The sequence below is a fragment of the Capricornis sumatraensis genome, chromosome 5 (assembly GCF_032405125.1).
Source record: "Capricornis sumatraensis isolate serow.1 chromosome 5, serow.2, whole genome shotgun sequence".
NCBI classification, from domain to species: Eukaryota; Metazoa; Chordata; class Mammalia; order Artiodactyla; family Bovidae; genus Capricornis; species Capricornis sumatraensis.
Genome location: NC_091073.1, coordinates 109,745,851 through 109,767,685, shown reverse-complemented (window position 1 = coordinate 109,767,685; position 21,835 = coordinate 109,745,851). Strand labels below are relative to the sequence as shown.

General features: G+C 40.4%; 1 protein-coding gene across 1 annotated transcript in view; it reads right to left on the bottom strand.

Moving 5' to 3' along the window:
- Positions 1-21,835, bottom strand: part of LOC138079742 (probable maltase-glucoamylase 2) — a 99,965-nt gene that overhangs the window by 66,389 nt on the left and 11,741 nt on the right. The window contains exons 3-14 of the mRNA XM_068972430.1: positions 19,039-19,162; positions 18,825-18,934; positions 18,364-18,518; positions 17,381-17,552; positions 14,476-14,575; positions 12,801-12,913; positions 11,246-11,371; positions 10,380-10,511; positions 10,190-10,288; positions 8,557-8,670; positions 7,889-7,973; positions 3,885-4,002 (exon numbers count right to left, since the gene is read on the bottom strand). Of these exons, the coding sequence (XP_068828531.1) occupies positions 3,885-4,002; positions 7,889-7,973; positions 8,557-8,670; positions 10,190-10,288; positions 10,380-10,511; positions 11,246-11,371; positions 12,801-12,913; positions 14,476-14,575; positions 17,381-17,552; positions 18,364-18,518; positions 18,825-18,934; positions 19,039-19,162 (1,448 nt within the window). The remainder of the gene's footprint in view (positions 1-3,884; positions 4,003-7,888; positions 7,974-8,556; positions 8,671-10,189; positions 10,289-10,379; positions 10,512-11,245; positions 11,372-12,800; positions 12,914-14,475; positions 14,576-17,380; positions 17,553-18,363; positions 18,519-18,824; positions 18,935-19,038; positions 19,163-21,835) is intronic.

Below are 21,835 nucleotides of genomic sequence, written 5' to 3'. Positions count from 1 at the left end.
ATTTGTAATCTATACAAAATAATAATTGAAATGAGAATAATAAATGAACTGACAAGTGAAATGTCAAGGATGATATATGGCACTCTTTATAAAGTTGAAAACAACTGAAATATAAAATATTTTCCTTGTATTACACATAAAATATTATATATCAAATAAAGCTGTATAGAAAAGAGAGCAAAGGAATTAAAAACAGAATTCAGAAAGATAATTGCATATAGTTAATATTATTAATAACATTATTAACTATATATTATACCACCCTGAATCCTGAAGCTATTATCTTTGAATTCTGTTTTTAATTCCTTTGCTGTCTTTTCTGTATAGTTTCATTTGATACATAATATTTTATTACATGTTTTATATGTAATACAAGGAAAATATTTATATTTTCTGCTAGATGTAGGCTATTTTCTTAGCTTCTATTCTGCGTACTTTCTTACGTAGGCACTTTACTAAAAGGCCTCTGCCATCTTTCTTCTTTCACACTAAATAGCTCACACCTACCTTTAGACTCCAAAAATGAACGATAATACAGCTGCAAGACGATAACACTTGACAGTAACACAATTGCCGCTAGCTCTTTGCAGGCCAGTTCTTTTATCTTTCCTTTCAACACATGGTCTGAGAAAATGTTATCATCAGGCATCAGGTAATTCCTCACAGACACCAACACAACCTCCAATGCTTCCTTACTTCACATTCCTAGACAAGGCTATGGTTTCTCCAGTGGTCATGTATGGATGTGAGAGTTGGACTGTTAAGAAGGCTGAGCGCCAAAGAATTGATGCTTTTGAACTGTGCTGTTGGAGAAGACTCTTGAGAGCCCCTTGGACTGCAGGAAATCCAACCAGTCCATTCTGAAGGAGATCAGCCCTGGGATTTCTTTGGAAGGAATGATGCTAAAGCTGAAACTCCAGTACTATGGCCACCTCATGCGAAGAGTTGACTCATTGGAAAAGACTCTGATGCTGGGAGGGATTGCGGGCAGGAGGAGAAGGGGATGACAGTGGATGAGATGGCTGGATGGCATCACTGACTCGATGGATGTGAGTCTGAGTGAACTCCGGGAGTTGGTGATGGACAGGGAGGCCTGGCGTGCTGTGATTCATGGGGGCGCAAAGAGTCAGACACGACTGAGCGACTGAACTGAACTGAACTGAAGGATTTTATGGAGAGTTTCTATATGCAGAATGACTTATAATGACAAAAGGAGGAAAATTCTGAATTAGGAGGCTGATTCATGAAAAAGACGTGCTCCATTCTAACAATTCAATGATCAAAAGATGGGAGTAGGTTGGAGGAGAGGACACACTCTTCAGTTCTCATCCTTGTCTCTTTTTTTATCTAGATTGGCAGACACTTTGCCCTTATTGCTGTTGGTCAGAGGGATTATTGCCTTCTGCAGTCATCAGTCATGAAAGAAACACATTCAGCTTTATAGAGTGAAACTCAAACAGGGATGATATTATCTGCAGTTACAGTTTACTTAAAGCTGGGCCGTTAACGTAACACAGAGGAAATAACTGTTTTTTCCCAGCTCAGAGATAAAAGCTTGCTGAGAGATCTTTTCACTTCTCTTTCCCACCATGCAGGTCTGACCTATTTATGGTCAGGGTCTGATCTCTGAGAGAATCTGGTCTTCTGCTTTCAGGCTAGATGGAAGTGAATTTCCTCCTTCGGGTATATCAGTAACCACTTTCCCCAGACTGGACTGCCAGCTAAGATGGAGCCAAATACTCATTAGATCTAAGACTTTGTGTGAAAGTCAAAGTGTTAGTCGCTTAGTTGTATCCAACTCTTTGTGACCCCATGGACTGTAGCCCATCAGGCTCCTCTGTCCATGGAATTCTCCAGGCAAGAATACTGGAGTGGGTAGCCATTCCCTTTTCCACCGGATCTTCCCAATTCAGGGATCAAACTCGGGTCTCCTGCACTGTAGGTGAATTCTTTACCTTCTGAGCCACCAGGGAAGACACAAGACTTAAGTTCTCCTGATGCCCAGATCCCATTTGTTTTTCAGCCATCTCTGCCCCCCACCTGAAGGCTAAGTTATGGTTATTTCCACAGTTCTCTGGAAATTTAGGTCATTCTGCCTGACCTAGGGAAGTTAGAAGGGTGCTTACTCCTTACTCAGTCATAGTTACCTTTTAACTCTCAGCCAGAGCTAGTAGAATGTTTTAATCAACCCCATCATGATGTTAAAGCACTTTGTCACATGGAGACACTAACAATAATGCAATTTAAAGTCTCTTTCCTTCCTACTACCCTTCCTTACTCTTCCTTTTTGCCCTGGCTATTTATGCCCTCTCCCTCTTACCTTCCATCCTTAGATTGGCACACCTAAGTGTACAGATAAAATGGGAAGGTACTATAGGAAACATGGGCTTCCCTGGTGGCTCGGACAGTAAATAAAGAATCTGTCTGAAATGCCAAAGACTCGGGTTCAATCCCTGGGTCTAGAAGATCTCCTGGAGGAGGAAATGGCAACCCCTTCCAGTATTCTTTCCTGGAGAATCCTTTGGAGAGAGGAGCTTGGTGGGCTGCAGTCCACGGGGTCACAAAGAGTCAGACACGACTGAGTGACTAACACTACTGCTGCTATAGAAAACATTGATCCAAGTCTCTCATTTCAAAGATGGGGAAACTGAGTCTTATTCATCTAGTTTATTTCTCATGAAAGGTAGAGAAAGAGAAAAAGAAGCCAGAAAAACAAGACAGAAAATCAGAAATGTGTGTCCTTCTTGAAGCTTGTCTTTCATTGAAATAAACACTTTTTCATTTACTAGACAAGGATCTATTCTGATCTGGATGATTCAGCATTAATAAAAAGTCATGATGGCAAAATGGTGCTGGAAGGCAAAGTCAACACAGACTCCACCTCTAGAATTAGGTCCCTCGGGGGCCCATCCTGACCTTCTCTTCCTCAGGCCCAGCATTTATTCATTCAACAAGTCTGTTTTAGTTTGTACACTAGGGATACATGAGCACCTTTAATCTTAAAAACTGACAGTCCAGCAAGAAAATATATATATATATATATATATATATAAAATAAGATTTTGGCACATTAAGCAGATTGTAAACCTATGGTTTTTCTAGTAGTCATGTTCAGATGTAAGAGCTGGACTGTAAAGAAGGCTGAGCACTGAAGAATTGATACTTTTGAACTGTGGTGCTGGAGAAGACTCTTGAGAGTCCCTTGCAGTCAATCCTAAAGTAAATCAACCCTGAATATTCACTGAAAGGATTGATGGTGACACTGAAGCTCCAATACTTTGGCCACCTGATATGAAGAGCCAGCTCACTGGAGAAGGCCCTGACGTTGGGAAAAATTGAGAGCAGGAAGAGAAGGGGATGACAGAGGATGAGATGGTTGGATGGCATCACTGACTCAATGGACATGAGTCTGAGGAAACTCTGGGAGATGATGAAGAATAGGGAAGCCTGGTGTGCTGTACTCCATGGGGTCACAAAGAGTCAGAAATGACTGAGCAACTGAAAAATAAAAACAACAAGTGTGGATTTAACTGGGTAGCCTGTATTTTTATTGGCTGAATCAGGCAACCCTAGTGTGGTGATCTTAGTACATTCAGTAATAGGACCGAAGCAAGTACTAATGTTCACTTGGGACCTCTAAATATCTTGCATGTTATTGCCTTTGAGTATCTTCAAAATAGTGAAGTTCCTGAAATAATGAAGCCAATCAAAAATAATCCTGCTTAAAAACCTGGGATTATGAGGAAAACCTCTTAAGTACCCTGTAAGATCTGAGTTTCCATATGCTTATAACCACAAAAATATTTGAAATATACAGTGATGAAAGACAAGAAAAACCCTTCCCACCTCCCCAAATCTGGAATTAGGAGGAAACCCATGCTTACGCGTCCGTGGCTCTTGCCATGGTGTAGCCATACAAGCTGTGGACATCGTAGTGAAGGCCCTCATGAAACTCTGTGTCCATGCAGAGGGTTCTTGCGAAAAGCAAGCGGTCCAGAACTCCTGTGGGAAAACACCCATCTGTGAGGCATATCCCTGTCCACCAACTGAACAAAAGAACTACCCAATCACTTGTTTCCTGGTTACTGCTCTTCCCTGATAGTATCCGCCTGCGAAAATCCTTTCCAGATTTTAAATATCCTAAATGGTACTTCCTACCTAGGGCCTGGGCTTCCTAGGTGACTTGGTGCTAAAGAACCTGCCTGCCAATGCCGGAGACACCAGAGATGTGGGTTCAATCCCTGGGTCAGGAAGATCCCATGGAGTAGGAAATGGCAACCCACTCCAGTATTCTTGCCTAGAGAATGCCATGGACAGAGGAGCCTGGTAGGCTATAGTCCACAGGGTTGCAGAGTCAGACACAACTGAGCACACACGCACCTGGGGCCTACCCTGAGCTAGATCATTAAAATTAATTTGCATTTCCATGAGCTCACAAAGAACAGTACTAAGGCACGTGAGAAAACATGTTCAGAGCAATGGTTCATCTGAGTTTAAATATAAACAAAGTACTTGCATTTATCAACATGTATTTTGTCAAGAAGAATAGAGAATAGGTATGAGGACAGAGGGCAGTGCTTATTCCTTGGAAGGAAAGTTATGACCAACCTAGACAGCATATTGAAGAGCAGAGACATTACTTTGCCAACAAAGGTCCGTCTAGTCAAGGCTATGGTTTTTCCAGGGGTCATGTACGGATGTGAGAGTTAGATTGTGAAGAAAGCTGAGCACTGAAGAAATGATGCTTTTGAACTGTGGTGTTGGAGAAGACTCTTAAGAGTCCCTTGGACTGCAAGGAGATCCAACCAGTCCATTCTAAAGGAGATCAGTCCTGGGTGTTCTTTGGAAGGACTGATGCTAAAGCTGAAACTCCAGTACTTTGGCCATATCATGCGAAGAGTTGACTCATTGGAAAAGACTCTGATGCTGGGAGGGATTGGGGGCAGGAGGAGAAGGAGACAACAGAGGATGAGATGGCTGGATGGCATCACTGACTCAATGGACATGAGTTTGAGTGAACTCTGGGAGATGGTGATGGACAGGGAGGCCTGGTGTGCTGCAGTTCATGGGGTCACAAAGAGTCAGACACGACTGAGCGATTGAACTGAACGGACTGATGAGGGCAGTGGACATTTTCACTTTTATATTATAGACATTCACACCCCAGTTAGATTTTCTTTTAAAAGTGATGTAAGATATTGGAGTGGTCTCATGAATAAGAATTCAGATCTTGCCTCTAGAAACCACTACTATTTCTGTATTTTCCCTTTCTCATGCCTAAGACGCTCAGTATTTTCTGCCTTATCTGCAATTGCCTTTTTTTTCTCTTTTTCTTTATTAGCTTTTATTGAATATAGTTGATTTATGATGTTGTATTCATTTCTGGTATACAGCAAAGTGATTCAGATATATATGTGTATGTGTGTGTGTGCATATATATATATATGTGTGTGTGTATGTATATGTGTATATATATATATATATATTTATTCCTTTCTGTTATGGTTTATTACAAGATATTGAATCTAATTCCCTGTGCTGTTCAGTAGGACTTTGTTGGCTACCTAATTGATACATAGTAATTTGTATCTGCTAATCCCAAACTCCTAATTTATACGCCTGCTTCTTTTCCCTTCTCCTTGAAGACTGATGACTGGGGACCTGCCTTCATGAAGCCTTGTCTCCACATAGGACTTCAGTATGAGGCACAGTTTCAGAAAGTTTTTTTCAGAAATAAAGAAAATTCTGTTTCTGGCACAGTTCAGATCGTGGAATGAGATTCATGATGACTTCAATTATAAGAAATGACACTAAAATTTTCCCAGGGTCAAAGTTAATTTATCTAAATCTTTATCACGCTAATGTATAGTGTCCAGTCCTGAAAATCTAAGAAGCAAACCAGCTACAAAACAAAGCAGCTGGTTATACACATAAGGAGACTCAGGACCAGCAGGTAGAGAATGGGGTGCTCAACAGAAGCAGGTAGAAGGCGATAGGACTGCCATTTTCTGTAGAGGATAACACTCGGTTTTGGCCAAGAAAAAAACTAAGAGATTAAAAGGGAAACATGATAAGCTGATTCATAGTGGAAAGAAAAATTGAGGGAACATAGAGATGAAGATGAGACTAGGGAGGAGTGAGACTTCCCAGGTGGTCCAGTGGCTAAGAATCTGCCTGCCAATGCAGAGGACGCAGGTTCGATCCCTGGTCTGGGGAGACCTCACTTAGTGCGGCAACCAAGCCTGTACGCCACAACTACTGCACCCACACCCGACAACTGCTGAAGCCCACCTGCCTGGAGCCCCTGCCCTGCAACAAGAGAAGCATCACAATGAGAAAGCTGTTAAAGGTGCTCAACAGTAGACCCCACTGACCGCGCCTAGAGAAAGCCCGAGACTAGCATTGCAGAGCCAGCATGGCTAAAAAAAATTTTAATTAAGAAAAAAGAATAAGTAAGAGAAGCAAACAGTAGATTTTACAAAAAGTTAGATGGTTGAAAGTCAAGACTCTGCCTGAAAACTTCTCCACTCCTGCAGTGATCAAAAGGGACTAAAGAAAGGGCTAAACCTTGGTCCAGGGGTGCACACAAAGTGGACAAATCAGAATAAAGTGGAAGAAACTGGCCAGCGGCTCAGCAAGCCTGTGCTCTCCTCCTGGGAGAATATTTCACACTTTCACTTGACATTAAGCTGAGACTATGTTATTGGAGTCTGGCCAAAGGAATATGAACATATTAAATACACCCCACTGCCAGGAGTGTCCATAAGAGTCCCTCTACCCTCTCTTTCACCCAGTAAGTTGGAAGCAAAGGACCCTGGGATGGGAGAACAGACTGTGGAAGTAACTAGATCCCTGAATCATTGCTGGATGAGAGTCACACATCCCACAAAGGGTATTATGTGAATAAACTTGTGTTTATCCACTGAGATGTTCACTTGTTTCCAGATTCCAGCATAATCTATTATACACTGTTTCTCCCTCTTCCTCTCTCTTTGACACACTTACACTCTTTCTTTTTTTTTAATTTAAATTTATTTATTTTAATTGGAGGTTAATTACTTTACAATATTGTATTGGTTTTGCCATATAACAGGGATTGGAAAACTCATTAGAAAAAGGCCTTAAAAATAGGAAAGACCTAAAAGGAATCATACTTTAAACTGTTGCTAATGAGCTTTTTATTTAAAAAAAAAAAAAAAAAAAAAGGCTTTCCTGGTAGCTCAATGGTAAACAATCTGTCTGCCAATGTAGGAGACAAGGATTCAGTCCCTAGTCCAAGAAGATCCCACATGCAATGGGGCCACTAAGCCCAGCGTGCCACAACTACTGAGCCTGAAGTCATAGACCTGTGTTCTGCAAGAAGGGTAACCACAGCAGTTGAAAAGCCCATGCACCACTAGAGAGTAGCCGCTGCTCTCCACAACTAGGGAAAATCCGCAGGCAGCAATGAAGACCCAGCACGGCCCAAAATAAATCAGCAACAATTTTTTAAAAAAGAAAAAAGCTAACAAAATAAAGATTTGCTTTAATGGCAGGTAGTCTGTACCTTAATGTACTCTGATATTCTCTGATTATAAAGTTTAACATTGAACCACGTGTATGAAGGGTTTGGAGACAGTGAACAGGGTGGAAGTATGTAAAACTCTACAACGACAGGAGATTCGGCTTCCACCGTGTGCTTGCCCTTGGATCATGGCAACGAGAAGGTAATCAGAGACCAAACAAGGAAGCAAGGTCTCCAGCAGAAGAGTGGTCAGGGTGGTCAGAGTGTTTGGACGGGGAGTCCCTTGAACTGGGAAGTAGATTGCTCCTGGCCACACCAAGCAGTATCGCAGTTGTCTTAAACACGTCTCATCCCTCCATCACTAGGAAACAAGTTGAAACTTACGAGGTTTGAAAGGAGGAAAGTTGAAGTTGTTTACTTCACAGTCTTGATCAGAACTTTGTAGAAAGCTAGATACTTCATCCATTTCCTACAAAGACACAAAATACACAAAATGGAAAATGTTACTGATGCACAGTTAGCTGTTGAGTAATGCTTACTGAATTAGAAGCCCCAAATTTTCTATCCACTTCTTTAAATATGGACTAAAAGTAGGTGATGCCTCATTTTACTAAACAATTAATTTTTTAAATTTCAAAGAACTATCCCCACCAGCTATCCCCACCTGAAAATAAAAGATGCTCATGAAATAATTCTCTAATAAGTAATTTTAAATTTTAATGAATCAGTGTGACAATAATAATTATATTAATAGCTTCTCATAAAACAGTATTTTTTAAGTTAAAATACAGTTAATGGAGGTAAAAGCTGAAGCCATGAGAAAACAAAGGACTTTCTCAAAAAGAAATAACCAGTCAGTGGCAGATCCAGAGTTAAACTTCCCAGAGTTTTGAGGAGTCTAACTTATTGCATATAAATTCAGCATCAAGTAAAAGGATTTTAAATACCACTAGATCAAACAAGCCATTTTATTACAGATCAGAGTCAAAGTTTATCTCACAATTTGGAATATTTGTTCCCAAAATAGGTTTGATCCTGAAATAACAACTTACAATCCACACTCCATCAAACTCCAGAGTTTTATAAAATTCACTGAACTGCTCTTTCCACCACTCAGTACAATCTGGATTAGTAAAATCAGGAAAAACTGTCCAACCAGGATATGCCTAGAGAAGAAAGAAGGCTGTAGCAATTAGTCTGTTCAATGGTTCACTTTGGATTTATTTCTGGCTACCATTTCTTCTACAAGAATCCCCATGCATCTTATCACTTAAGAATCAAAATTTGTGACTCTCTTCCTAAAATTTAATAGTAAAATAGGAGCAAAGAGCCAAGGAAAGAAAAAAGAAAAGGAAAAAGAAGTTATTAAATAACTAAGAAGCCATCAAATGTCTTTTTCCTATTGAAAAAAAAGGTAAAATTTCATTATGTCAGGCCAATTCGGAGAAAAACTGTTTAAAATACTGTAAATCTAACTAGATAATATTTTAGAAGAGAATGATTAAATTTCTCTAATGTGTTATTAATTAAAGGTAATCTAAAATCTACTTTGAATAACAATATTTCTAAATAATACATCGGTTTCAGCATATAAGCAATCTTTTTTAAGTGATTAAATGAATTTCATGCTTCTTACTCAGGCCCAGTTATTTCTCACCCTATCTTCTCTTCCTATCTATTCCTATCAAAGTGCAGCTTTTAACATTTTCTACAAGTAGCACAAAGATACAGCCATAGCCAAATTATAGTAAATTATGAATTTATGGGATATAAGCTTTTGTGCATACTTTCTTGCTCATTTCCCCAGAAAATGTACAGATTGTCATTTAGGGACAATTTTATACTCAAGTAATAGGATGTATACAATTTACATATATTTATAATGCAGAAGCTTCTTAAAACTCAAGATAAGAGCTTAAAGTCCTTCCTTTAAGTGGACTGAACTCCTGGTCCTTCGTTTTAGGTGATGACAGCAGATCATAACTGGAGATAATGTGGGACCTCAGGGGACAGGCATGTGGCAAAGTCTCTTGCAGCAACATTCCACCCAGAGCAGGGCCAGCAAACTTTATTCTAACTGAAGGCCTTTATAATGAACGCCAACCACCCCCACTATGACTACCTCTGCCAACATCCTAGATCAAATGATTGTGTTATTTGTTGGTCATTGGAAGTCACACTGCAACAAAGAGTAGCCCCAACTCACTACAACTAAAGTCTGTGAAAGCTACAAAGCCTCACCACAGCCAAAAAATAGAATAAACAAATAAATCTTAAAAAATATTTCTTCTCAATCATCTGTAGTATTGGAGAGTTAGGATATAGCTTTTTAATTAGAATAGCTCTGTTTTTCCCACCACAATAAAAAAAATCATAATATATGAAGTGATAGAAATATTAATTGTTACTACAACAACAGTCACATGGCACTATATAAATGGATCAAGTCAACTTGTTACATACTTTAAACTTATACAATATTATTTATATATATATATTTCAACTAAAAAATCCTTCAGAATTTTAATCATTCTATCATTTCTTCTACTGATCTAAAAGTAATAATAAAAAACCCCACTAAAACAGTAATGATACTGTAACTTGCTTTCTACCTACTCATCTTCATACCAAAAGTACAAACTTCCCAAAATGATCGTAATTGCTCCAATTTTCTTAAGAAATTACCTGCCCAACAACAAAGCCTTTGTTTCCCAAGATCCACACGCTCTTTCTGCTTCCATTCACATAAGGCTGGTAGTCAGAGTTATTTAAGATGCCAGGATTCTAATAAGTGAATATAATAATAAATACTGTTTAGTAACTTTTTCCACTTTGAAAGGAAAAATTAGGCAACAGAATAAGTGTTTGAACGTACCATAATAATTACATATTTCTGTCCATTTTGATGTAACTCTTTGGCAAAATCTGAAAGACCATGGAAAGCCACTCCATCAATAGTGAAATCCTTCTTTTCATCCATGTAGTCTATGTCAGAGTACTGGACATCCTGAAAGACAGTGCTGGCCAATTAGAACTGAGAAATAGGATCATGCTGATGGAAGATATTATAGCTCTGGTTCTTGATAATTAAAACTGAAGCCATAGTTCTTAACGATCCCAGAACTGTCCAGACTTGGCTATATTCTAGGAGTAAGGAAACCTTTCTGAAAGATTCCAGCACTCTCAGATTGCAGGTTTGCCTTTTCATACCAATAGAAGTGTGTCATGAGGAATTGAGAAGAACTTGAAGTAGGGACTGGGTCTTGTTCATCCTTGTAACTTGAGAAGTTGGATGCTTGACATAAAACAAGTTCTCTTTAAAGTGTGTTTGAATGAGTATATTAGTAATGTTATAACCATGTTCTAACTTGGAGCCTAAACGTGGAACTAGAATAGGTGATAAGAGGAGAAACTGGTCTTCTTGCCCTAAAACTGCCAGAGTAATAATTAACAAAGATAAATAACAAAAGCATAGAGCTTTAATTAATCAAACTCTCATGCATGTGTGTGTTTTGTGTTTGCACAGCATCCTATGAGAAATAGGTGTTATTCTTAATGAGAAGATTGAAATGTGAAGGGGTTAAGTGACATTTCCCAAAGTCATGGGTGCATGAGTCTGTGGGGGTCGACTGGGGCTTTGTTGATAGGCTCTTGGTTTCCAGATGCTATTTTTGTCCAACCTACTACATACTCCAAAACATATGAAGTTCTTCTAAGTTGACAAGAGAAGTTCCAACTTACATATGGGATCTCAGCTTCACGAGTTCGGTTTACAACATTTTTCAATCCATCAATGCCACCATAATTCCTGCGACTAAGCTGGAACCCAAGACTCCAGTAGGGAGGCAAGAATGGTCGTCCAACAAGCTGAAAAAATAAATAAAGAAGTGTCTAAGCATTTAGAACACACACTGTCGCACCACATCTGACATAGAAAATACTCCCTTCACTTCATTGTCTCTTAAGCCCTCAGATCTAAAAATGGTGAAGCCAAGAGTAACCTCCTAGGGCAATTTGCAAAATTCTACAGCTCACCTAACTACCTAAATGTATTCCTGACAAGAGCAACATCAGAAAACAGTGGGATTTGCAGGTAATGCTTGAATCCCAATATAATATTGGGGGAAAGAAAGAAGCAACATTCATTCACTCAGTGAATCTTTTCTAAGTGTTGATATTGTAGCAAAGGATTGGCAAGGCACTTGGGATATAGTGGCATACAGCAAAAGTGATTCCTGCTTTCACATCAGTGTCTAATTTCAGACAGCAATAAGTGCTAGGCATAAAGCATCGGGACTAATATTGAACAGGATGGATGAAGAAATAATGGACTATGTTTAAAATCCAATCCTATAAGTTGCTCAAGCCAACATTCTGAGAAGATCTCACATACAGCCCTGTTTTAAATGTTCCCTGAGAGCCACTGTCTTGTCCTTTCTTATGAGAGTCACCTCAGCAGGGAGACTCTCATGCCTCTGAGTCCCCATGCAGTGTATTTGCATCTTATTAGTAGCACTGATTATAAGGTGTTTCCTATTACTATTATTTCAGGCTTTGTTGTATTTCTCCTATGTTATTATAAATTGTGCCATCTTGAACAAATCAGCCCATTTTTCTGTACCTGATGCTTTTCGCCTATAGCATAGAAAGTTTAGGCTAAATGGTGTCTAAAGTTCCTTCCTGCCCTACAGCTTGAACTGAAAACAAGTAGCACAGTTCCTTTTCCATAGTTTCTTTTCACTAATTTTTTTTTATTTGTTGAATCAATGAATAGATTTTGCTGATCTGTGGCCTTAGATCTTATCTTTGGAATGATTCATCATACAAAGATGGACTATGAGCTCCTTGAAAACGGGAGCAGGATGGCATCTAACTTAATTTTGCATTTCTCAAGCCTTGCACAGGGCCTCTTCAGCATGTAGAAGGCACTCAATAAATGCGCATCAAATTAATGAACAGCTGGGACTTTCCCAGTGATCCCATGACTAAGACGCTGCGCTCCCAACTCAGGAGCCCAGGCTCAACCCCTGGTCAGGGAACTAGATTCCACATTACACGACTAAGATCTGGAACAGCCAAGCAAACGAACGTGCTTCCGGCTAATGAAAGACTCTCAGTCCCAGCGTTCGGAATCCATAATTCACTCACAACATTAATTGTTCTCCTGTTAATTTATAATGAATGTATGCAATAACAGCAATTCATAATGATTGTGCGTGCATGTGGGCATGCTATGTTGCTGCAGTTGTGTCCAACTCCATGCAACCTTCTGATTATCTAAACACCAAGCCCATACCTCCAGGTATTCCTGAACCACTTGTTCTGGAGTATTTCCCAGGAACACATAGAAGTCAAGGATACCCCCGATCGTGCGGTAAGTGACGGCAGGAGCGGGCTGAAGGGTGACCTCTGAAAGCAGTAAGATAAGAGTTCTTAGAATGTTATAGTTGAAAATATACCCATCTCTGCAATATGAATGCCTGAGTTATCCAAAACAGGTTCAGTCTCATTTATAAAGTGTTGAAAATCACACATGTTCTTTCCTTTGTATGATTGCTGAAGTTTATCAAAATACTCAGTTCAGTTCAGTTCAGCCACCCAGTCTAACAACTCTTTGCAACCCCATGGAGTGCTGCACGCCAGGCTTCCCTGTCCATTACCAACTCCCGAAGCTTGCTCAAACTCATGTCCATTGAGTTGGTGATACCATCCAGCCATCTCATCCTCTGTTGTCCCCTTCTCCTGCCTTCAGTCTTTCCCAGCATCAGGGTATTTTCCATTGAGTCAGTTCTTCACATTATTTGGCCAAAGTATTGGACTTTCAGCTTCAGCATCAGTCCTTCCAATGAATATTCAGGACTGATTTCCTTTAGGATAGACTGGTTGGATCTCCTTGCAGTCCAAGGGACTCTCAAGAGTCTTCTCCAACACCACAGTTTAAAAGCATCAATTCTTCGGTTCTCAGCTTTCTTCACAGTCCAACTCTCACATCCATACATGATCACTGGAAAAACCATAGCCTTGTATAGACGGACGCTGTCTAGGTTTGTCATAGCTTTTCTTCCAAAGAACAAGTGTCTTTTAATTTCATGGCTGCAGTCACCATCGGCAGTGATTTTGAAGTCCAAGAAAATAAAGTCTGTCACTGTTTCCATTGTTTCCCCATCTATTTGCCATCAAATGATGGGACTGGATGCCATGATCTTCGCTTTTTGAATGTTGAGTTTTAAGCCAGCTTTTTCACTCCCCTCTTTCACTTTCATCAAGAGGCTCTTCAGTTCATCAAATATTCATCATCAAAATATCATTCATCAGTTCATCAAAACATTCAGCTCATCAAAATATCAATTCATCAGTTCATCAAAATATTCAGTTCACCAGAATATCAAAATATTAAATGAATAAAATACTAATGAATTTATTTTTTAAGAGAAAGGACAAAATCTGTTCTAATCTAATCATATAAAAATACAAATGCCTGGGATCTGTGAGTGATTTAGCCTGAAGGAAAAGTTTTTAAAAGCTTATTAGATGAGCTTACAGTTAAAAAATAAAAATGAACTCTTATTCTAGCACCATTAGTCCAGAAACTAGAGGCAGATGGGGTGACCTATGAGAAACCCTACCAAACACAGCCTTGTTGTCTACAGACAGGCAGCATGGTTTGATGTTGAAATCTACAGGTATCTTTGGAAGGTATCTATCAATGGAGTCTATTATCTATAAAATATTATGGGTAACATTGCATCAATAGAGAACACTGAAGCAGTTTTCAATGAAAATAGCTTCCAGCTTGAACTGGATTTGTAAACAGGTTAATCTATGTTTGAGTTTCAGTTTCTATAGAAATATACTATAGGTCCAATATATTAATACCTTCAACTTTAAACAATGATCTCACTATGAAAACCATTTTTATAAAAGCAGCATTCCAAGACATATTGCTGCCAAGAGAAAGAGACGTTTCCTACCCATGGCGTTACTGTTCATCAGAAAAACCCCGAAAGAGAAGCCGCTGGTGTCTTCTAGGCACAAGAAGAACGTGTGAGCTCCATATAGATTAATCATGCCCTGACAACAAAAATACAAAGAAATAGTGGTAGTACCTGTTGAAAACATTTGTACTCGTCCTAAAATAAAATCAAAAGCCATGCACAATAGATGCTCTGTCAACATTCGAGGTAGTTTAGTACTGTACCGAAGAGATTTTGCAATGGTTACATCAACAGGCAAATGGACAGACAAAGTATGGTATATCCATCCAATGGAACGCTATTAGTCATAAACAAGACCGGAAATACTGATTCATGAGACGAGTGTCAACCTCACAAATGACTTTTCTGTTGTTGCTGTTTTCTTTTTAACCGAGCCAGGCCAAACTTATTTTCTGAAATATGTTTTTTAATTTTATTTTATTTATTTGACCACATTGTGCAGCATGTGGGATCTTAGTTCCCCAACCAGGGATTGAACTTGTGCCCCCTGCAGTGGAACTGCAGAGTCCTAACCACTAGACCACCTGGGAAGTCTCATCAACCTCATGAACGCTATGGTTAAGTGAAAAGAACAGACACAAAAGACCATATATTGCACAATTCTATTCACGTAAAACATCCAAAAAAGTCAAATCTATCCAGACAGAAAGCAGATTAGTGACTGGGGCTGGAGTAGGGAACTGGGATAGGGATGGGATTAAATCTAAAAGAGAAGGAGGGATCCTACTGGGGTAACGAAAATGTTCTGAAACTGGATTATGATGACGGTTGCACAACTCAGTAAATTATTAAATTGTACACTGAAGCTAAAATTATTAAATTATAAAGTTATTAAACTGTACACAAAACCGATAAATATCATGGTATAAATCATACCTCCAGAAAATCAACCTGAATATTCATTGGAAGGGCTGATGCTAAAGCTAAAGCTCCAATACTTTGGCCACCTGATTCAAAGAGTTGACTCATTAGAAAAGACCCTGATGTTGGGAAAGATGGAAGGCAGGAGGAGAAGGGGACGACAGAGGATGAGATGGTTGGATGGCATCACTGAATCAACGGGCATGAGTTTGAGCAAACTGCAGGAAATGGTGAAGTACAGGGAAGCCTGGTGTGCTGTAGTCCCTGGGGTCTCAAAGAGCAGAACACGACTGAGTGACTAAATAACAACAACCATCAAATTATTTTTTAATTGGAAAATGTTGTCAATGACACAATAAAATGCTGGCAGAAGAAGAGAATATGATGAGCAATTTTGAATTTCTTCTTTATGCCTATTTTCCAATTTTTCTATAAATAACATACAAAAGTTTAAAATTTAAAAAAAAAATACTGAATCACTCACAAGGCTGTGATGAGCACTGATACAAAAAGAGAGACTGTGTATAAAGGTAAGTACTAAAAGAATAAAAGATATTGAGATTATAACACACAGAAAGCTTTATGAAAGCTCCTGGTATGATGTGGCAAACTTAGCCCCTGATGCAGACCTGATCACAGTAAATTCCAGGAGATGAGGAGAAAGAGAGTGAGCATGATATGCAAAGGACGGAAGGTCAGCAGGCCTATGCAAAGTTAGGCTGGTTTTGAAATTATAGCTAGGAAGACTCACGACATCAGCACTTGGATAGAAAGAAAGTGAAAGTGTTAGTCACTCACTCGTGTCTGACTCTTTGTGACCCCATGGACTGCAGCCCACCAGGCTCCTCTGTCCATGGGATTCTCCAGGCAAGAATGGGAATGGGTTGCCATTTCCTTCTCCAGGGGATCTTCCCCACCCAGGGATCGAACCTGGGTCTCCCACACTGCAGGCAGACTCTACCAACTGAGCCATCAGGGAAGCTTCACTTGGAGAGAAAACAGGCTATGTTTTAAAAAATATTAAGAAGAAAGGAGAGGTGGAGGGGATGAGGGAAGATAAGAAAGAGAAAAGAAAGGGAAGGGGAGAGACAGAGGAGAAAGGAAGGAAGAGAGGGATGGAAGGACTCCTGTACTACAAATAAGTTACTGCTCGAAACCAGCTTTTCTCCCATTTTAATGTGCATGTGATTCACTTGTGGGTCTTGTTGAAAGGCAGGTTCTGATTCGTAGGTCTGGGCTAAGGCCTGAGGTTCTGCATTTCTAACAAGCTCCTGGGTGATGCCAACATCACTGTCTCTGGAATACACATCAATCAGCAGAACAAAGCAGCCAAAAGAGACTTTTTTTTTTTTAGTCTATAAAGTTCTACTGAGAATGGCCCCTGCTGAAGCTTTTCCCTAGACACTACTCAGTTACTGAAGACAAACAAAGGTATTTTGCAGATGTTTTTTCTAGTATACATTAGGCTATAATATAATCATTAAATTACATTTTCCTTTAGGACTTCCCTGGCAGTCCAGTGGTTAAGATTCCAAGCTTCCATTGCAGGGGAACAGGTTCGACCTCTGGTGGGGAAACTAAGATCCCACATGCCATGCAGTGCTGCTGCTGCTGCTAAGTCACTTCAGTCGTGTCCGACTCTGTGCGACCCCATAGATAGCAGCCCACCAGGCTCCTCCATCCCTGGGATTCTCTAGGCAAGAACACTGGAGTGGGTTGCCATTTCCTTCACCAATGCCATGCAATGCAGCCATAAATAAATAAGAAAACTTTCTCATAAAAACCTGTATTTTCCTTTAAAAGTGAGATGCTTTTCAAAATCTCTATATTACTGATTGTAAGTTTATAAACCTTATGAACAAATATTCTTCAACACAGATCTATATAAATTGGGCAAATTATCAATGTAACTTCATAGGTTACATTACTTGATGGTCTGCTTTACTTTGTAGGTTACTTCCTGGAAAGAAGGGCAGGCACTGCTTGCTGTGAGCCATCGGCAGGAGGCCAGGAACCTCACCTCGGTAGGGGTGGCGTCCCGGGTGAAGATGGGCCAGGTCTTCCAGGTCATGTTGTGGCGGTACTGCTGGTGCACGTGTTCCCCCAGCCCATACACGTTGGCACTGGGCAGTCGCATGGAGAGCTGCAGGTACTGCTGGGCAAACTGGAGGGGCCCAATGCTGGTGTCCAACCTGGAGAAAGGGCCATAGAGTAAGAGCAGGAGTCAACCAACAGCTCTCTGTGGCAGCAGTCTCTCTGCTTCCCTGCCTGTCCACTCGGGGAACAGCTGTTTCAGGTGTTACCATCATCTGCTTATATGCTACCTTTGAAGGTCCTTCTAGGGTGTCTCCGATTCTTTAATTCTCAAGGAGCACAGCCCTGGAGATATGAGGCCAGCTATTCAATGCAACCCCATCCATCTACTTCCATCAGCATCCTGCCTGACACCACTCTGGATGCTTTACAAATAACATCTCAGCACACACAGCAACAGTGGCTGTTTTGATTCCAAGGAAACGGAGACTGAGGAGGTGAGATAATTTGCCTAGGATCACACAGCTGAGTGGTAATTCAGTGTGACAAGATTGCATAGATTTCACTGACATTATTATCCTTATATTTTCTCCAGTACAATTTCTGATTTAAGCTGCTGTTAGGTGCTTATTGGTAAGTTTCTCAGGAAATAATACTTTGGGATGATAAATAGTGAAGTTGTAGTTCCGATGTAAATGGTAATCTAAAAAAGTAACATTACCACTTTTAAAATATACATGAATCATAAAGGTATTTACATAACCGAGCAAATGAGCACATTACATTTCAGTATTCTTTGTTCTGCGATCATGACAGATTCCCAGTGTTAATGATTTACAGTAACAGCTTTGACATTTTTCAGGTTCAAACATTTTCCCAAGTCATACTCATCTCTTCAACTACCTGCAATTAAGTCAGAATGAATGCCACTCACTGGGACGTATACTCAAAGAAGGTTGAAAAACTCACAAGACTCTTTTGTTGCTGGTCCTCATTATTTTGATGCTGAAGGGTTTGTAAATGACTTCTAGATGATAGCTCAAATTGGAAGCATCAGCATTCCCATCAAAGAGCTTAACATTTTCATGGGGGACTTCATAGCGCATGTTATTGAAATCAGTGATCTGTCAGATGGAAAACAGAAAGGACGCTTCTTTTTAGAGATTCTACAAAAATGTTCACTCTCAAATAACCCCCAGTAATGACAGCTTCTAATTCTTGACCCTGGGTTTCCTGATTTGAAAAGGAAATAAAAAAGTCACAAGCCCCCCATCAAATAAACATCAGTCTGTCCATCCTATCTGGAGATCCCTGCAGACAGAATTGAAGGAACCTCCTGCCTCCAGAGCTTATAAAGGAGAATGATCTGAACCCAGCATGGAGGCTCCGCTGCCTGCAGAGATGTCTTCAGCGAGAACTATCAAGCTAACCTTAAAATGGAAACGATTGGATGTCTGATGTTCAGCTGTGAAGAGGGTGTCGATTACGTCATATCCAAACAGAGATGGTGATGGCAACCTTCTCAACCGGGCAGCATACCCTAGAGGTCAAGGAAGGAGAGAGAAGTATTTGGTCTTTATTTTGCAGTTAACTTATCTGGTCCATATAAAGTGATTCCCGGGGCAACATTAAAGAAGTGCTCACCTGTGCTTGTATTGTTAACCCAATTGCTGATTTCGTAGCCCCAGTTCCTGGGGAAGAAGCACCAGGGGATGGCAGTATCTGGCACAGGTTTCCAGCAGCACTTATATTTCTGTCTGCAGACATCCTATAACAACAGCGCAGAATGAGCATTACATGAAATGAAGGAAAATACTAGTCATCTATTTATTCGTAACAATTTTACTCCAAAAAGAATTTCTGATGGGGCACAATTCCATTCAGTCATGCATTTATTCTCCTTTTATTTATACAATTTTCCATCCATCCCATATGCATGTATTATCTACTCAACAAGGAACTATTGATAGTTCTTGCCTTTAGCAAACTTGCAATCTACTTGTAAATCCAGGTACTCACAATATGATGAGTGCTGCAATGGTGTGCCCAGGGGCTGAGGGGACACACCAGCCACAATGTCCAGCCTAGAAGACTGGGGTGGAGTGGGTGTAGGGTGGGCTTCCAGGTAAGTGAAAGTTAAGTCCAACCCTAATTCACTAGGAGCAGTTAGACGCATGACCAGCAGAGCAGGACTCCAAGCAGAGAAAGCAGCAATGCACAAGAGACTCAGTAAATCCGTAAATTCGTTGTGCCAAGAATACCAAGGGAGAGAAATGAGACTGGAGGCCCACAGTATCCATACCAACAGTGAGTTGAATGCTGGACCAAGCACTATGGACTTTCTCACGAGGAAGAGTCATGGAAATAGCTAACAATATGTGGATTCCCAAGTGGTGCTAGTGGTAAATAACCTGCCTTCTAATGCAGGTGAGACATGAGATTTGGGTTGGATCCCAGGGTTGGGAAAATCCCCTGGAGGAGGGCACGGCAACCCACTCCAGTATTCTTGTCTGGAGAATCCCATGGACAGAGGAGACTGGCAGGCTATAGTCCATGAGATCGCAAAGAGTTGGATACAGTTGAAGTGACTTAGCATGCACACAGCATGAAGAAATGCATTTCTAAGAAGAAAAGGAAAACAAAGGAACACAGAGAAAGTTAAGATCAAACTAGGATAGACAGTGATGTCAAACAAATTTACAGTGTCCACAAGGTAAAAATAAACCACACATGGTTTCTCACAGTGGTTTGATTATAAATTTTTTAAAATTACTATCATTTGGTGAGATATATTTTCTAAAGTTCCTACAAGTTCTTTTTCATGTGTTCCCCATCCTGAACCCCCTCCCACCTCCCTCCCCATTCCATTCCCCAGGGTCATCCCAGTGCACCAGCCCTGAGCACCCTGTCTCATGCATCAAACCTGGATTGGCAATCTGTTTCACATAAGATAATATACATGTTTCAATGATAGATTAATTTACATAAAATTTGTTTTGTTATAATAAATTAAATAGATGGCAAGTTGAACCAAAATGTTGAAATAAGCACGGGTATTCATCTCTCCACCCAACTGATCCTACATGAATTGACAGAAGTATCATTAAGAAAGAAATTACAAATCCATTGTAAAACAGCAAAATATAGTTCAGTACGGCAGACCAGAAAAGTTATGAAATTCCTGAAACACAGAAAATCAACTTTATCAGCTCTAGGGAAAACACATATTCATAGCTTAAAACACGAGAGAAGAAAAAGAACTGCTCCAAGTCAGGCAGGTGTGGAGAAGTGGAAGAGAAACCTGGGATGTAGCCCTGGATGATTAATTGGGATGCTGTCACAGCTACTGGTTAGCTCCTGCTAATGGGCGGGCATCCAAAAGTGTTTATTCCTAGGTTAAGGGACTGAAGGAGCTTCCCAGGAGGCTCAGTGGTTAAGAATCCGCCTGCCAATGCACAAGATGCTGGGGACATAGGTTTGATCCTTGGATCGGGAAGATCCCCCTGGAGGAGGAAATGACAACCACTGCAGTATTCCTGCCTGGAAAATTCCATAGCCAGAAGAGCCTGGTGGGCTATAGTCCATGGGGTCACAAAGGGTCAGACACAACTGAGTGACTGAGTAAGGGAGTGAGGAGACATGCTGGGAGCCAGAAGGTATGGCAATGCAGCAGCTAATAAACTGTCCCCCCCACAAACTGGCCACCAGCACCACCTCCAGATAAGTATCCATTTTTCTCTCCATCAGCCCTCTCCTCAATTCTCAGCATGAGCTAAGGTAAATAGGACAGGCTGTCATAAATAATGAAATACGAAGATGACAGTCAAGCCACCCAACATTTGAGAGAAACTAACATCATTATCCATACATGATTACTGGAAAAACCATAGCTTTGACTAGACAGACCTTTGTTGTCAAAGTAATGTCTCTGCTTTTTAATATGCTGTCTAAGTTGGTCATAACTTTCCTTCCAAGGAGTAAGCGTCTTTTAATTTCATGGCTGCAGTCACCATCTGCAGTGATTTTGGAGCCCAAAAAAGAGCACTGAAGAATTGATGCTTTTGAACTGTGGTGTTGGAGAAGACTCTTAAGAGTCCCTTGGACTTCAAGGAGATGCAACCAGTCTATCCTAAGGGAAATCAGTCCTGAATATTCATTGGAAGAATTGATGCTGAAGCTGAAACTGCAATACTTGGGCCACCCCATACGAAGAACAGACTCATTTGAAAAGACCCTGATGCTAGGAAAGATTGAAGACAAGAGGAGAAGGGATGACAGAGGATGAGATGGTTGGATGGCATTACTGACTCTATGGACATGAGTTTGAGTAAGCTCTGGGAATTGGTGATGGACAAGGAAGCCTGGCATGCTGCAGTACATGGGGTTGCAAAGAGTCGGACACAAATGAGTGACTGAACTGAACATCATGATAGCAAGGGGC